We start from the raw sequence: 15665 nt of genomic DNA, 5'->3' as shown, positions 1-15665 counted from the left end.
TACTGCAAAGATACGTGTACAAAGGGGAATTTGTTTCAGATCTAAACTATTTCTATCAGTTGCCTTCATATCTCTCCAGTACTCTACATTTTCAGTTGTTCTGATTTGAAAAGGTTGAGGGTATGAATCCTTTCTTTCTTCCTATTAACTTCTGATTCTCCGTGAACAAGCAAGCTGCCGAAGCCAGGCAGCAGGGGGTGGGGATGGAGGTGGGGGGTGGGAAGGAAACCGAGGCTGGAGTTGAGGCTGTGGCAGCTGACCCTCTGCTGGGCTGGCAAAGTGTCTCAGGAGTCCTAGATTCATACCATTAACTGATATGACTGTTACATTTTTATCAAGAGTTAGGCCAAGCTGAGATGCATTTTGTCTACTGGAATAAAAGAGGAAAGAGAGGCTCAAGCTCTGAGTGGTGCATCTGATTCATAAGAATGGGTTCATTAAGTCAGAGGCTCACCAAGCGGGCTACAATCACATCACCACCATCACGACAGCCAGAATCAGCAGACACAACACTATCAAAAGACATTATGTTATTGTCACAAACATACCTCTTCCACGGGGCATTTTTGCTGTGCACTATTCATGAGTGCTAAGGGAAAAAAAGAAGGGGTTATAGAAGAGGAAAGGGAGGAAAAAAAGAGTGAACCAGTTGCCTATGCTTTAAAAGGAATTCAGGAACAGGACTGTTCTGCCATTCCACTGTTTTTCCCCAACTCTGCACACTTCGATGGAAAAGAAAACTTGATGTACCAGTTTCAGAGAGTAAAGAAATCTGCTGCGGCCAAGATATATCTGTCCCGACCGGGACATCCACCCACACAACCCCAGTAAAAACAAATCTACCTACAGTTTTTAACAACAATGCAAAAAATAAAGTCTAAAAACTATTTTGCAAAGTCATTCTGCTACTTCAATAGGGATTAATTTTAAAGTATGAACGCAGTACTTAAAAGGCAATCCGGTAGTCTATTGACATTCTCTCAAACCAGTGGCTTTTCAATTGATTCTCCCCCTTCACACCAGCGGTGGTTAGTGACCACTGTTAGCAGAGCGGTCCTCCCATTCTGGAGGTAGCAGGATGAGCAAGAGAAAGTCTCTCAACCTTACTTGCAGATCTCCTCCACATCCTTTGAGAATCACTGCTTTCCTGTCTCCTGCTTTAAATTTTTTTTCCCTCACATTTACTCATCTATGAAATCTCTCTTGATCCTTATAGGATGACTGACACTTTTTGTCAGTGTTGAACAAATTTAGTAGGTACAAACACTTTAGATTTTCATACAGTGTCTCACACTCTTCCTGCTAATTTCTTAACTATCCACTTCCCCTCATTCTCACCTTCCCAGATTACACTGATTTGGTGTAGTTGCTGCCAGGAAAATTCAATTTGCCACCAATGCCCATATAGAGGAACACGTCCCATTTAGTCCCTTCCACAAATTGCATTTCGGATTAAGACCACAGTTAAAGTTATCGTATCATTTTACAATGACAAGAATTATTTTCAAGCGTTTCTAGTTCATATAGTTAAATTCTAAGTACAAAACAAATTCCTACTCAACTGTTTATAAAAGCCTGAGACCTGGATTTGCAATATTAGCACTAATAAAGAATCCTCCTAAATTCCAACAGGATCATAAGCCAAGAAAGAACCTCAGTGATCATCCTACTCCAATCTTACAGATGAGGAGGCTGTGACACAGAGAGGTTAAATGAATTATCCCAGGTCACACAGCCTATTAATGGGAAGGGCTGGGAGTGTTTGTTCCTTGAAGCAGTTTAAGTCCTTTTGGAGCTAGGAGAGCTGGATGTTGATCCTAATTCTAAATAACTCAAAATTATTGACTAAATGATGACCAGAAGAAATAAACACATAGAAGGATTATTATATTACAAGCATCCTTGCTATAGTACCACCTTGCCAATGAAAATCACAATAAAAGAAAATAAGTAACTACACTTGTTTGAGACTGGGTATGAGTTAGACATGTCTGACATGGTAACAAGAACATCTGTGGAGTTGAAAGCTCAATGGCCTTGTAGTCAGAAGTCTGGGTTCACATCTCAGGTCTACCTTGTGAAGCCATTTAACCTTTTCTAACTCAGTGACCCTCCATCTGTAAAATGGGGTTAAACATCTACCATGCAGAGCACTGCATTACAATTTATGTGAACATTTCCCAAGTTACAGTATGCAATGAATATTAGCTGACTCTAAACTTCAGAATACAATTTTCTCTCAAAAAGTTAATGAAAGGAAAAGTATGAAATTCCAGATATATCCAACTATAATACTTTCCAGATTTTTACCCACAGTATTTAGGGTTCGTCAGGATGAATGCAAAATGGACCTCAAGGCTTGATTGGAAGGAGTATCATTATGGAAGAATTTAAAATACAACCAGCGAAGGAATATTGCTTCAAAAATGTGATGAAGTCTTTCTCCTTGCCAGAGAAAGATGACTAAGTATCGGAGAGTAAAACAAACATTTCACTGGGTTGGGGAAGACAAAAATTGTTTGCAACTTTTTCTTACAGAATGGGCAAAAAGTGAAAAAGGGGATGACATAATTATTTTTCATTTTGTATTTACACAGCAACACATGAGGTTATCTGGTGTCCTTGCCTAAACATCCAGGAAGAAACACTACCAGCAACTACTTCTTTAGTGTACGCTAAGTAACTGATACATAAAAATTGAAACACGACTTAGTTTTGTCTTTTTTTTTTTTTAAAGATACCTCAAAGGCAGAGTTCTCCCTTTGTTTCATCTCCTCTGTCCTCTTCGCTATGGCCCTATTTCACCAATTTCCTCTTTTTATGCTCCAGTCTGATCTCTCCACTGATTCCTTCACCATTGCCTGCAAACGTCTCCAAGCTTCCTTATCCTGAACAGTCTATGTTCAAATCTCCTCTCTGCTTGACACTCCTCAGCCCTTCCTTCTTGTGTTTACCACCAAATGCCATGGAAGAGCAGCCTTGCCCCGCTGTCCCAACTTCCACATATTCCATTCATTATTTAAATTGAAGTGTGGCTTCCAACTTCAATGTTCTATTGAAACTGCTCTCTCAGAGGTCACCACTGACCACCTAAGGGCCACATACAATGACCTATTCTCAGCTACCTTTGGCTTGTCATTGCTGCAGCATGAAGAGTTATCTGTGGTTCACTTTTTCTTTAAAAAACCTCCTCTCGGGGCGCCTGGGTGGCGCAGTCGGTTGAGCGTCCGACTTCAGCCAGGTCACGATCTCACGGTCCGTGAGTTCGAGCCCCGCGTCGGGCTCTGGCCTGATGGCTCAGAGCCTGGAGCCTGTTTCCGATTCTGTGTCTCCCTCTCTCTCTGCCCCTCCCCCGTTCATGCTCTGTCTCTCTCTGTCCCAAAAATAAATAAACGTTGAAAAAAAAAAAACCTCCTCTCCCTTGACCTTTAAACACACAGCCATCCCTGGTTTTTGCCCACTCCACTGTAACTGCCCTCTCCTTACGCTTTGTATGGCACAGGGGCCTTAAGGTAAGCAAGATCCATCATGGAGGATCTATGGGGAGTCAGGTACAAATTACAATCCCCGACAAAGAAGTCCTAAAATCCAAGAGAGAGGAAAGGTAAGAAGCTAGTAGACAGGACTCGGTCTCTCCTCCTTATTACAGGGCAGAGGTTTTTTTGGGTCATTCATCTTTTGCCCTATGGCACCTTAAAGGCAGAGCTTGGCCTCAGATGTCACTTCCCAAGATTCTGTCCTTTGTCATCTCTAGCCTGTACGTTTTTCTTGAAGTGTTTAGCTACTGCTTGGTTTTGCCTTGATTACCCCAAATTATATCTCCAGCAAAATATTCTTGCCTAAATTCCAGACCCTAATTTTCTTTTTAAATTCTCTCTGTGCCCTGTCTTCTCCACATACCCACCACTTCAAAGTGCTCTAAGGCATGAATTTTTAATTTTCATATTTGAAGTCCCTCCAAAATACACTGGCATTCCCACATCTTTATAATTCACCACCAACAAAAATAAAATGTGAGAAATGTGGAATATCCTTCTGTATTGCCACCTTACAAAATCTGCACAGCAATGGTTCAAATGTATGCTCTTTAGAACCTGTGGATACCCTAAATTTATACTAAATATTACAAATTATGTTTCTAAAACTATGATACATTCTCCTCAGGTGGTGACCTCAGCTCAAACGATGCAAAGAACATCTAAAAATCCCTTTCTTATGGGCAACTTCATTAAGAATGGAGTTGAGACAAGTTCTACCACTTGTCAACTGCAAATCCAACAGGAAGAGATGGGCCTCAGCAGATACTATTTTATTATCCCATCAGGAAGAAGGAAGGTTTTCCTTCTCCCTAGCAAAAGCCCAGCCATAACTCAGCCAGTAAGAAGCCACTATATTTTTTACTCCTCAGCTTACTCCCATGGGCTTTTTGTTTATAACAGCCTTCCCATCTCCCCACCTTTTCTCTATAAAAGAATGTTCCTGTCCTTTGTTCTGAAGACTTGCCTACAGTTTTGCTATAGTTTGCGGGTCCTGGATTGCAATTCTCTGCTATTCTTGAACAAATTCATTTTTGCTGGTTAAAAAAAAAAATCCCTTCCTTATCTCTGTTTGTAATAGGTAGTCCATGTTCTATTTGAAAAGGGAAATTTGCAGAGACCTATGTTAAAAAGCTTATTAAAATTTTACACCAAGAGCAAGTTTTAACCAACAGGGTTGGTAAAGCTTTAACCAAGAGGTAAGGATGAAAGTACGAATGTACCATTTTGGAGAGAATTCTATTATGGCACTTCTATCTTGTATGTGGAAGTGAGCCAATCTCCACAGGCATTTATATCATTACTTAAAAACACTGTGGAGAGGTGCCTGGGTGGCTCAGTTGGTTAAGCGCCTGACTCTTGATTTTGGCTCAGGTCATAATTTCATGATTTGTGGGATCGAGCCCACATCTGGCTCTATGCTGACAGCATGGAGCCTGCTTGGGATTCTCTCTCTATCTCTCTCTCTCTCTCTGCCCCTCCTTGGCTCTCTCTCTCTCTCTCTCTCTCAAAATAAATAAATGTTAAGAAATTAAAATAAAAACACTTTGGAAGCAAATGAATCAAAAAGGACAGGGTTTGATATATTTTTTGCATCCATCAGATGTCTCTACCTATGGAAAATGGTTATATAAAATTTATATTAGATCATAAAAATTGAATAGATTATCCAGATTTTTAAAAAGTTTAGTTATAATAAGAGAAAAAATATTATTCTGAGGAACTGGCTTATCAATAAATGAAAGTTGAAAAGAAAGCTGAGAAACTAGCTGCTTGTCTGAAATGGTTTATTACTCCTCAGAAGAAGTGAAAAGCTACTTTTCTGGATTCGTTGTAAGATTTATCAAATACAATAACTTGCTGGAAATCTAGACCATCATTTAAAATATCACAGAGGAAAATACAGAGCAGGAAAAACCAAACTTACATCTCTTGATTACCGCTCTAATGGATGACAAGGGTCCTTGGCTAGAAAAAGAAAGAGAAAAAAACATTATGTATTCATTAATCCTTTTGAAGAAGAATCATTCATAATGCCAGGTCATTTCTGGGACTCAATATGGCATCAAGCAGCAAGTTTGACGTATTAGTTTCTGGTTTATCCTCTTTACAAAACATAAATTAAAAAAAAATTTAAATTGCCTTTGCCATAAAATGTTTTACGGGAAATGAGAAGGCTGGTGAAGTATATCTGCAGTGTAAATAAAAATCTGCCTTAAAATTGCTTTCATAGCTACCTACACAGTGCATCTTCCAGTGAAATTGTGGACAGTGCTTGAAGTCAGGCAGCAATTACATGGTACTCAAAAGAATTCTGACCCTCCTTTATCCGTTTTGGTGTTTGACAGTGAATTCCTATCTTCTTATCTCAGATCAAAATATATCATTTTTATAGTAATTTGACCCAAGGATTAACAGCATTTCTTCCTAAGATTAGATTTAAAACATCACCACCTAAAAATAAGTCTTCTGTTGCTTTGAGTTTTCCTCAGTGTCTGGTTGGTCCTTGGTATCTCTGACTATGTGACTTTGCCGAGTCACAGAAATGCTTATGAGCCTTTGTTCATTCACTAGTCAAAACCACCTAGTTGCAAAGGTTTATACCACTAGTTTGTAAGACTGTTTTTTTTTTTTTTTTAATCTTTATTCAAACCAGTTGGACTAATTCCAGTTGGAATAATTTAGGAAAAATATACAAACCTAAAAAATTAATGATAGGATTTAGGAAAAAAAAAAGCCTTCTTGTCTATAAAATTCTTCACTTTGTTTCTGAATGCTCTTAACATTTAGGCTTATTTTTGATTACTAAATTTATGCTGATGGTAATCTGTATAAATCCTCTTGCTGTTTCTTAAGTAGATACGATAATACTTCAGGAAGCTGCAATAACGTATCAGTTCATTATATGGGAGGGACACTTTAAGAATATACTGTTCTGCCAGACCCCCACTCCCCCCAAATTAAGCAAGAGGAGACCTCCAAGGCTTATGAAAGTAGGACAATAATATAAAAACATAAGTGTTTTCAGGGCGCCTCGGTGGCTCAGTTGGTTGAGCATCAACTTCAGCTTAGGTCATGATCTCATGGTTCTTGGGTTCAAGCCCTGCATCGGGCTCTGTGCTGACAGCTCAAAGCCCGGATCCTGCTTCAGATTCTCTGTCTCCCTCTCTATCTGCCCCTCACCCACTTGTGCTCTGTCTCTCAAAAATAAATTTTAAAAAACGTTGAAAAAGTTAAACATAAAAAATGTTTTCAGCAATACTGATTTATTGTGTTAATTAGATTTAAAAAAATCAAGTATAATTAACATACTGCTATAGTAGTTTCAGGTGAACAACCTAATACTTCAACAATTCTGCACATTATTCAGTGCTCACCATGGTAAGTGTACTCTTAACCCCCTTCACTGTTTCACCCATCCTCTGACCTACCTCCCTTCTGGCAACTACCAGTTTGTTCTCTGTGTTTAAGAATCGGTTTTTTGTTTTCTCTTCTTTTCTTGGTTTTGTTTAAGTCCACATATGAGTGAAATCATATGGAATTTGTCTTTCTCTGACTGACTTATTTCACTTAGCATTATACCCTCTAGATCCATCCATGTTAGTTGGGTAAGCAATGCTCATTTTTAAAAACAGTTCTTGAAGGCTTGTGTAAACAACTACTTGAAAAAAAATTAGTATAACATAGAAGAGATTAACAGTACTAAAATGCAAATAGGTTGACTGAGGGTTGTAGGAGAAACTTCTGGATGCAAAAGTGGAGAGACTCTATAAAGTAATTAATAGAATCAAAATCAGTACCTAGAGGCAGGGCCAAGAAAGTCAAAATTCCATGTGTATGTCCAGGCAGAGCATGTGGAATGTCTACATCATTATCTCCTTGCTCATTACCACTGATTTGGTATAATGTTGTTATTATTTACCAGTTTGCTGTTACCTTTGTGAAGGAGGAAGGTGTACTGATTGGAGTGGAACATGGGGGTGTCTGGGTCAAACCGTCCCCCTCCCAAAAAGGACACGTTGAAATCCAACCTCAGAAAATAACCTTTTTTTGAAAATAGGTTCCTTACAGATGTAATTAGTTAAGATGAGGTCATACAGGACTAGGATGGTCCCCTAATCCAATATGACTGCTATCCTTAGAGGGAAACCATGTGAAGACAGAGACACACAGGAAAGGCACCACGTGACAATGAGGCAGAGACCTGCAATGATGCAGCCGCAAGCCAAGAAAGCCAAAGATTGCCCACAGACCACCAGAAGATAGCAAGAGGCAAGGAAGAATTCCCCTATGGATTTCAGAGGGAGCGTGGCCCTGATGACATCTTGCTTTTAGACTTCTAACCTCCAGAATCGCGAAACAATAAAGTTCTGTTGTATTAAGTCACCCAAGTTTGTGGCACTTATTATGGCAGCACATGTGGGGTCTTCTGGGGGCTGAGTAGATGTGATAATTAATTGAGCTGTACCTTTCGTGTATGTATGTTACACTTCGATAAAAAGTTGGGGGGCCTATGGGGGTGGCAGAAACCTTGGCACAAAATAATTTTGACTGAGGTCAGCCAAGGTTCTATAATTCTCAAGATTTATAAGCATCATGCTTAGGCTAATTCCATAAACCAGCCAGCCAGCCAGGCAGCTAGCCAACTAACCAATCAGTATCTTAATGTCTAAAACAGCATTTTCCAAACTCTAAAGTGTAAAGTTCTCCCTTCTAGGTTAACAGGTTTTGTGGTAGGGAAAATAAAGGAGGCCTGTGGTCAAATACATCTCCATGGGAAGCAGTTTTGGGAGATGCTGGTGTAACTTCCTGGCTGTGTAGTGCATACAATTTCTGTATCTCAAGTGTAGCTATGGATGCATAAGATGTCTCTTTTTCTCCACCTTTATGTAGAGCAAAGGCTACAGTGAAGGTACCACTCAGTAGTCTTAACAGAAAACCTCATGGGAATTATTCCTCAGCATAAGCTCAGGTTCATGTCTTAGCTGGGAACCTCCAGGAAGGATGGCCACTATGGGACAGTAGACATGGCCATAGAATCACTGATCAGAGGAGGAAGCAGTAGAGCCCAGTGGTTGAGAGAGCTGGTTCCAAAGTCCCATTGTTCATACGTACTCCTGGTGCCTCTACTTGTTAGGTGGTGTAGCTGTGTGCAAATTACTTAGCTTCTCTTCGTGTTTTTTCATGTATAAAATCAGGAATAACTTAACTCCCTCATGAGGTTGTTGTGGAGAATAAGAGGGAAAATCCACTAAAGCATCTTACACTGGCCCTGGAATGAAGTGTGTGTTCAATAATACACTATTGTTATTGCTGCGATTATAATTACTGATGTTTTTTCGTTATCTTAAGGGACATCACAAAACATCTGACAACACATACGACCCTTGACAGGTTTCCATGTTGGGGTGTGTTATCACATAGTTTTTATGTTTTTCAATTATTTTTTTCTTTGTGATTACTTTGCTTCCCTCTGGTTTCTGCTATTGCAAGAGAGCCTGAGCCTATGCCACTCCATGGCAAAACAAAGGACTGCCAAATGGCATCTTCCCTCCATTCTAAATGTATGAGTCTATGTGCTGGCCCTTGACAGAGTTGACCCAGAACTTCTGCCTTCTGCTCTTCAAGTGCTGCGGCCCCTATCATCGGGTACCTTTGTTTTCCGGAGGGCAGATAAAACCACTCCTGACATGTAACAGTCAAAGACCCACCAGGAGGGAAACGAAGGGTTAGGGGAAGTAAATGGCTTTCAGATTCTGAGAGAAGAACCAAAAGCTGAGGTCAAGACAAAGTAGTGTCAGGTCTAATTTCTGATGATTTATCTTCCTCTGGGACTTTGGGGGAGTATCCAGCCATTCAGAGTCCCTTTCTATCCTTTCTTCCCACTCTTTTACAATAAGCCCTTAGGCTGTGTTGTAAGGTAACGGTCTACTACTGCATTTGCACACAGCCTTAATTAGTGTTAAGGTACTTTTAAGAAAGCAAATTGCATCATAAAAGAGATTCTTAACCTGGGGTTGCCTAGGTGGCTCAGTCGGTGGCTCAGTGTCCGACTTTGGCTCAGGTCATGATCTCATGGTTTGTGAATTTGGGCCCTGTCTCAGGCTCTGTGCTATTAGCACAAAGCCTGATGCCTGCTTTAGATTCTGTGTCTCTTGCTTGCTCTCTCTCTGCCCCTCCCCCGCTTACACTATCTCTCTCTCAAAAATAAACATTAAAAAAATTAAAAAAGGAGATTCTTAACCTAATGAAATTAATTTCTAATGATAAGATTTCAGCAATGAAGATGATGATGAAAACTGCTATCATTACATGTGCCCAAACACATTGATCTTTTTTACAAACGAAGAAAATAAGGCTTAGAGGTTAGGTATCCTGTCTGCAGTCACACAGCTGCTAGTGACAGAATCAGCTGTGAAAAGTACCGTCCGATTACAGTCAAGTCTATAGTTCTTGCTTGAGTGGATAGGTAAAGGTACCTAGATGCTTTTCAAAGTTCACTATATAGGCAAGTACCCTCAAGCATAAAGCTAATTCAAAAAATTTCACAATGGAATCTCATCCAGATTTTGCAGATGCAGGAGAAAACAGAGGTTACTAGTTTTGATACTGTCAAAAACAGCAACAACAAAGCAAATCATGATAGTCATTCTTAATCTCACCTAAGAAAATCCAACCTCTCTTTTTATTTTGGATCATATTTTATTTATCACTCTGAAATATTCTAAAAAATATTAATACAACTTTCAAAGCAACAGCTTGTTTCCAAGTTTTAAATAATTTCCCCTGCCCTTCTCTTTGGCGAGGAAAAACTTTTCACAAACCAGTAAATGAAGTTTCTGAATGTGGCTAGTTTGGTACACAAATCAGAATTCCTCCAAGTGCCCATCATCGCCACCACATCTGGTTTTAGAGTTCCTTCTCTGTGCAGGGGCAACTGAATATATTTTGAAAATACACTGTAAAAACCCTCAATTAAAGCCATAGTACATGATTAAAGTACCAGTCGGTAAGGTCATTAGCTTGACAAAGGGTAAAGCTAGTGTGACCTAGAGGTGTAGCCCTCTGATTAAGCTGATAAACCTGCCAGTGAACATAAAATTTATCTCTTTATACCATCTTTTCTAAAGGCTCTCAACATTTGTTATCATTTCCATTTCCTAGCAGAAAGGTTTAATCAGATTGGTGTGATTTTTGCAGGTTGGAAGAGGTATTCTGGCTCATTCATTCTCACACAACCAATGCTTATTACATATGTAGTATGTAATATTTTACACACACACACACACACACACACACACACACACACACAGCACTAGGAATGCCTTGAAAGCATAGACTGCTCTCAGTGAGAAAGACAAATATTGCAACTGCCTTTCTATTAACACTATGCAAGGGTAGGCACAACGTGCTACGGACGCAAAGAAGGCATATATCACTCGATCTTGGAATCTAAGGAAAAGCTTCAAAAATGTCACATGTGTATTGACTGAGACGGAAGAATGTGTGGGAAGAAAGGGTCTGTATAGGGAGCATCAGGCAGTATGTACAAAAGACTATGTATGAGGGGACAGTTGAGCACAGCATACAAGGAAGTCATGGTAAGACATAAGAAAGGACTGGAACTCAAATGCCACGCCAAAGTGAGAAGATGCTAGAGAGGGAAGTATTAGTGCCAGGCATTACCAGCCAGATTAAACACTAAGAATCTATGGGGCAAGGATAGGACGGCAACGTATCTCAAAAGCAAGTAAGAATTTATCTGGGATATCTCCTTAGAACAAGCATTGTTAACTGTAGCTGGTCTGTATGTTCAAACCATGGTATTTTCCTGTCTTTAAAAAAAGCATTTATGAATAAACCCTGGACTGCCAATATTCGGTTTGAAAACTGTGGGCAGATCCACATTTTTAGGAACTACATATATTGGTGATAGGTTTGGTACACTAATATTTGATGAGATACATAATGAGTGGAGGTAGGAAAGAAAAGAGAGGTGAGCAAGTGGAAGTTTTTGGTAGTGCTGTAAAGGTAATAGAGAAGTCCGGGGTGTCTTATTTATGCAGGCAATTATTCATCTATGGAGCTCTCACTACATACCTGGCATTATACCACAAATTGGGGCACCAATATGAATATACAACCTCTGCCCTCAAGAGGTATGCAGTCACATTGACAAGATCTATAAATAAAAGTTAAAAAAAAATGTGAAAAAATGTTTCACAAGATATTACGAGACCTTGGGATAGGGGTGTCTAAATTTAGTTCTAGGAGAGTTGAAGAAAACACAGAGCTGATGCTTGAAGAGAGCTAATGCAAGTTCTTGTCATCGGCACTACTGGCATTTGTTAAGGAAGAGGGCTTGTCCTATTTATTATAGGATGATTAGCAGCATCCCCAGCCACTACCTACTAGATACCAAAAGCATACTTCTTCCCACCCACTGCCAGCTGTGACAACCCAAAAACTCTCCAGACATTGCCAACTATCCTCTGGGAAGGCAGGAGTGAAGGGGGAACTGCCCTCACTTAAGAAAAACTAAGTTAGTTACAACAAAACAGAGTGATAGGATTTATATGGATGGAAAAGAAGATGACTTTGTTATTACTGGTTGCCAAGTTGGTGGTAGCAGTAGTGGGATAAAATTGGGGGCTACATATAAAAGAATGAAACAAAGGCAATGAGAAGGAAAGAAGAAAAAAGTAACAGAAATTTCTAGCACCAATAACAGTTTGAGAAAAGTGGTACTATGGCTCTACTAAGTGGAAAAACAAAACGAGTCTTTCTACGAAAGAACATACGAAGCCAGTCATTCTATGAAAAAAAAAAAAAAAACCTTTTAAAGTCAGCTGTTTATAAATCAAGGATTACCTGCACTTAAAAAAATGATACTTATTTTAGGACTCCAATAAACAAGTCTTTGACTTACTGCATTTCAAAAAAACAAAACAAAACACCCAAAACCCCAAAATCAAAAAACCTTACATATACTTTTATAAACAAGAAAGCCTTGGATCAACCTTGATTTGCTTCTCAAAACAGAAAGCAATAATGTTATATAATAACAAATACAGTAAAACCTTGGTTTGTGAGCATAATTTGTTCTGGAAACATGCTTGCAATCCAAAGCACTTGTATATCAAAGTGAATTTCAAGAACCACTGGCTCACTTGTGATCATGTGACATTCAGTGTCACATATTACTTGTATTGCAAGACACCACTCATTTATCAACTTAAAATTGATTAGAAATGTTTGCTCGTCTTGCAGATCACTCGCAGAACAAGTTACTTGCAATCTGAGGTTTTACCTTACTTGTGTTTTCATCTTGGGTATCTGTCAAACTTTTAATAGCCTACACTACCTGCTAGAATAAGGTATTATTATGTAATGGGAGATGAAAGTATGAATTAGTAAATAATATTGTGCTACAGAGACAAATATAAGGCTATAATGCCATTTTAATAATGTCTAAATTAAGATGATCATCATAATATGTAGAGCCGTATCTGACAAACTGTAGGAAATGAAAAAGAATAAATGTATTACTTAAAACTAATGAAAACAAATTACCTATTCTTTCTAAAATTCTGATGAACCTCCACAGTTTGAAATTTGGGTATATACTAAGGGGGTGAATCCCTTCTGAAGAAGCAGAGAATAAAGATTAGTGAGAAAAAAATAATTCAAATCCAACCAGAATGGCTTTTGCTAAAGCTAAAAATTGTAACAAAACTACAAAATATTTCTATTAATATTCTGAAAGCTTTAGGGAAAAAGTTGTAAGAGTTCTGATTTCACTTTCTTATCACCATTGACAGCTCAAATATAATAATTAAGATCTGTAATACAACATCAAGTTACACTGGGTATTTTTCTACTTAATATTTTTCAAAGACAAGCAAAACAAATGTGCTATCTTTATCTACACAGTTTCAGGACAAAGAAAGCCCATACATATTTAAATGAGTTTTCATTAACACATTCTACCCATTATACATTTGTAAAACGAGTTCTATTAACAGTCATATCTGTGAGTATAGAAAATATGGAGGATGACCTGTAGAGAAAAAGCAAATAGGATACATGATGTACCTACTGGGGCATCATGATTGTAGTGGGAAGAATACAGAATCTGAAACCAGCCAGAGACCTGCTTTCCTATTTCTAATTTACTTATTTGCTGGAATTGTTTCCTCTGTAATGTAAGAATACTAATGTCAATCTTTTTAGTTGTTACTAATATTGAATGAAAAAAAACTACATAAAATATACAGTACAGCGCTTAGCACATATAAAAGTCTCAATGGGGCATCTGGGTGGTTCGGTCGGTTGGACGTCTGACTTCAGCTCAGGTCATGATCTTGCAGTCTGTGAGTTCAGGACCTGCATCAGGTTCTATACTGACAGCTCAGAGCCTGGAGCCTGCTTTGGATTCTGTCTCCCTCTCTCTCTGCCCCTCCCAGCTTGCACTTTGTCTCTCTTTCTCTCAAAAATAAAAAAATAAAATAAAAAACATTATATATAAAGTCTCAAAATGTTAGTGACGTTTCCTACCCTATTTTCCAATACACAAATGTATATAGTTCATAATTATATAAGGCTGAAATTTTTGGAACTATCCTGCCAACACCAGTTGAGTTACCCTATACTTATCATAATTGTACCTTATAAACTCAAATAATTGACCATTTGCATTTCAGTTGCAATTAATATTCACTACTTAACAACCTTTCTGAGTTTCACAATGCATACTTCTCATATACCTAATCTCCTACCAAGACTAAGCAATAACAAAGTCAAGAGAATAAAACAAACGGACAAGCTTTTGTGAGCATTGTATTTTCCCTACTGAGAACACAGATTTCTCTTCCTCTCCATCACCCTTCCCATGATGCTTTTCACAAAATGGATGTAGTGATCAGTAGCTCTGAAGAATTTCATATTTCTTTAGCCCTATTAAAAAAAAATCCCATGGGGGCGCCTGGGTGGATCAGTCGGTTAAGCGGCTGACTTCGGCTCAGGTCATGATCTCACGGTCTGTGAGTTCGAGCCCCGCGTCAGGCTCTGTGCTGACAGCTCAGAGCCTGGAGCCTGTTTCAGATTCTGTGTCTCCCTCTCTCTGACCCTCCCCTGTTCATGCTCTGTCTCTCCCTGTCTCAAAAATAAATAAACGTTAAAAAAAATAATAAATAAAAAAATAAAAATCCTATGAAAAATTTCACAGATCCTGGAAAAAGCCTTCAACTCTACTATTAATAACAACAGTACATTTAAAATTAGAACATGTTGCCCTGTCCTTCCCAATTCTTTAAGTTGTTTTCTCTGTTGTTGATTTTCCCCCCAGTACATGCATGTCTTGACTTCCTATTTAGACTGCAAACTTCTCAAAGAAAGAGACTGGTTTTTACTCATTTTTATAGTACAACTCAGTGGAATTGCAGTAAGTGCTCACTACTACAGTGAACTCAATCCTACCCCTAGAGAGAAACAAATATAATTTATTTTTTTTTTCAACGTTTATTTATTTTTGGGACAGAGAGAGACAGAGCATGAACGGGGGAGGGGCAGAGAGAGAGGGAGACACAGAATCGGAAACAGGCTCCAGGCTCTGAGCCGTCAGCCCAGAGCCTGACGCGGGGCTCAAACTCACGGACCGCGAGATCGTGACCTGGCTGAAGTCGGACGCTTAACCGACTGCGCCACCCAGGCGCCCCGAAACAAATATAATTTAAATAGTAGAGGTGACTCCACCTACAATTTACTTAATAAGCAAATCCCCCACCAAATAATTTTGCTGCTGGTTTAGTTCTGCTGATCTCTATTCCCAGTTAATAACTTGTTGATGTTCACCTTGCTAAGAGTGTCTGGGTCTAATATTTAAAAATAGCTATTTTGGGGGGCACCTGGGTGGCTAAGTCAGTTAAGCATTCAACTTTGGCTCAAGTCATGATCTCACAGTTCGTGAGTTCGAGCCCCATATCAGCTCTCTGTTGTCAGCACACAGCCCGCTTCAGATCCTCTCTCCCTCTTTCTCTGCCCCTCCCCTGTTCTCATTCTCTCTCAAAAATAAATACTGGGGGGGCGCCTGGGTGGCGCAGTCGGTTAAGCGTCCGACTTCAGCCCGGT

The 15665-nt window shown here is 39.1% G+C and overlaps 1 protein-coding gene across 5 annotated transcripts in view; it reads right to left on the bottom strand.

The window, feature by feature from the left end:
* Positions 1-15665, bottom strand: part of SH3D19 (SH3 domain containing 19) — a 185038-nt gene that overhangs the window by 51786 nt on the left and 117587 nt on the right. For 4 of the 5 annotated variants that reach the window (XM_045465841.1, XM_045465852.1, XM_045465848.1 and 1 more), the window contains exon 3: positions 5464-5504. In XM_045465841.1, the coding sequence (XP_045321797.1) occupies positions 5464-5504 (41 nt within the window). Of the gene's footprint in view, positions 1-548; positions 590-5463; positions 5505-15665 lie in introns of all 5 variants that reach the window. The other variant, XM_045465873.1, reaches the window with a different exon arrangement.

This window comes from Leopardus geoffroyi, chromosome B1, assembly GCF_018350155.1.
Source record: "Leopardus geoffroyi isolate Oge1 chromosome B1, O.geoffroyi_Oge1_pat1.0, whole genome shotgun sequence".
Classification (NCBI taxonomy): Eukaryota; Metazoa; Chordata; class Mammalia; order Carnivora; family Felidae; genus Leopardus; species Leopardus geoffroyi.
The sequence above is the reverse complement of the archived record's forward strand: the minus strand, read 5'-3'. Positions and strand labels throughout refer to the sequence as shown.